General features: G+C 51.7%; 1 protein-coding gene across 1 annotated transcript; it reads left to right on the forward strand.

Moving 5' to 3' along the window:
- The first annotated feature begins 233 nt into the window (after positions 1-233).
- Positions 234-1,951, forward strand: LOC141985796 (uncharacterized). The gene is made up of 2 exons (XM_074949987.1): positions 234-893; positions 1,482-1,951. The coding sequence occupies exons 1-2, from the start codon at positions 311-313 to the stop codon at positions 1,565-1,567; spliced, it is 669 nt and encodes a 222-aa protein (XP_074806088.1). The 5' UTR covers positions 234-310; the 3' UTR covers positions 1,568-1,951.
- The last annotated feature ends 464 nt before the right edge of the window (positions 1,952-2,415 follow it).

Here is a 2,415-nt window from a genome sequence, read left to right on the forward strand (position 1 = left end):
TCGATGTAAACCTGCACCCGTCCACACGATGAAGCCCTTTATTTCGACTTAAAGGGCTCTTAAAATCGATTTCCTTACTCCACCCCTGACAAGTGGATTAGCGCTTAAATCGGCCTTGCCGGCTCGAATTTGGGGTACTGTGGACACAATTCGATGGTATTGGCCTCCGGGAGCTATCCCAGAGTGCTCCATTTTGACCGCTCTGGACAGCACTCTCAACTCAGATGCACTGGCCAGGTAGACAGGAAAAGAACTGCGAACTTTTGAATCTCATTTCCTGTTTGGCCAGCGTGGCAAGCTGCAGGTGACCATGCAGAGCTCATCAGCAGAGGTGACCATGATGGAGTCCCAGAATCGCAAAAGAGCTCCAGCATGGACCGAACGGGAGGTACGGGATCTGATCGCTGTATGGGGAGAGGAATCCGTGCTATCAGAACTCCGTTCCAGTTTTCGAAATGCCAAAACCTATGTCAAAATCTCCCAGGGCATGAAGGACAGAGGCCATAACAGGGACCCGAAGCAGTGCCACGTGAAACTGAAGGAGCTGAGGCAAGCCTACCAGAAAACCAGAGAGGCGAACGGCCGCTCCGGGTCAGAGCCCCAAACATGCCGCTTCTATGATGAGCTGCATGCCATTTTAGGGGGTTCAGCCACCACTACCCCAGCCGTGTTGTTTGACTCCTTCAATGGAGATGGAGGCAATACGGAAGCAGGTTTTGGGGACGAAGAAGATGATGATGATGATGAGGTTGTAGATAGCTCACAGCAAGCAAGCGGAGAAACCGGTTTTCCCGACAGCCAGGAACTGTTTCTCACCCTGGACCTGGAGCCAGTACCCCCCGAACCCACCCAGGGCTGCCTCCTGGACCCAGCAGGCGGAGAAGGGACCTCCGGTGAGTGTACCTTTTAAAATACTATACATGGTTTAAAAGCAAGCATGTGAAAGGATTACTTTGCCCTGGCATTCGCGGCTCTCCTGGATATACTCCCAAAGCCTTTGCAAAAGGTTTCTGGGGAGGGCAGACTTATTGCGTCCTTCATGGTAGGACACTTTACCACTCCAGGCCAGTAACACGTACTCGGGAATCATTGTACAACAAAGCATTGCAGTGTATGTTTGCTGGCGTTCAAACAACATCCGTTCTTTATCTCTCTGTGTTATCCTCAGGAGAGTGAGATATCATTCATGGTCACCTGGTTGAAATAAGGTGCTTTTCTTCAGGGGACACTCAGAGGAGCCCATTCCTGCTGGGCTGTTTGCCTGCGGCTGAACAGAAATGTTCCCCGCTGTTAGCCACGGGGAGGGAGGAGGGTTGAGGGGGTAGCCACGCGGTGGGGGGAGGCAAAATGCGACCTTGTAACAAAAGCACATGTGCTATGTATGTAATGTTAACAGCAAGGCTTACCCTGAAAGAGTGTAGCCAGTGTTTTATAAAATGTGTCTTTTTAAATACCGCTGTCCCTTTTTTTTTCTCCACCAGCTGCATGTGTTTCAATGATCACAGGATCTTCTCCTTCCCAGAGGCTAGTGAAGATTAGAAAGAAAAAAAAAACGCACTCGAGATGAAATGTTCTCCGAGCTCATGCTGTCCTCCCACACTGACAGAGCACAGACGAATGCGTGGAGGCAAATAATGTCAGACTGCAGGAAAGCACAAAATGACCGGGAGGAGAGGTGGCGCGCTGAAGAGAGTAAGTGGCGGGCTGAAGAGAGGGCTGAAGCTCAAATGTGGCGGCAGCGTGATGAGAGGAGGCAGGATTCAATGCTGAGGCTGCTGGAGGACCAAACCAGTATGCTCCAGTGTATGGTTGAGCTGCAGCAAAGGCAGCTGGAGCACAGACTGCCACTACAGCCCCTGTGTAACCAACCGCCCTCCTCCCCAAGTTCCATAGCCTCCACACCCAGACGCCCAAGAACGCGGTGGGGGGGCCACCGGCCAACCAGCCACTCCGCCACAGAGGATTGCCCCCAAAAAAGAAGGCTGTCATTCAATAAATTTTAAAGTTGTAAACTTTTACAGTGCTGTGTGGCATTTTCCTTCCCTCCTCCACCACCCCTCCTGGGCTACCTTGGTAGTCATCCCCCTATTTGTGTGATGAATGAATAAAGAATGCATGAATGTGAAGCAACAATCACTTTATTGCCTCTGCAAGCGGTGATCGAAGGGAGGAGGGGAGGGTGGTTAGCTTACAGGGAAGTAGAGTGAACCAAGGGGCGGGGGGTTTCATCAAGGAGAAACAAACAGAACTTTCACACCGTAGCCTGGCCAGTCATGAAACTGGTTTTCAAAGCTTCTCTGATGCGTACCGCGCCCTCCTGTGCTCTTCTAACTGCCCTGGTGTCTGGCTGCGCGTAACCAGCAGCCAGGCGATTTGCCTCAACCTCCCACCCCGCCATAAATGTCTCCCCCTTAC

The sequence above is a fragment of the Natator depressus genome, chromosome 4, assembly GCF_965152275.1.
Source record: "Natator depressus isolate rNatDep1 chromosome 4, rNatDep2.hap1, whole genome shotgun sequence".
Taxonomy (NCBI): Eukaryota; Metazoa; Chordata; order Testudines; family Cheloniidae; genus Natator; species Natator depressus.

Coding starts and splice junctions, on each gene's coding strand:
- LOC141985796 (XM_074949987.1), top strand. CDS start 311: ATGCAGAGCTCATCAGCAGAGGTGACCATGATGGAGTCCCAGAATCGC. Junction 894..1,481: donor AGGCGGAGAAGGGACCTCCG/GTGAGTGTACCT, acceptor TTTCTCCACCAG/CTGCATGTGTTTCAATGATC.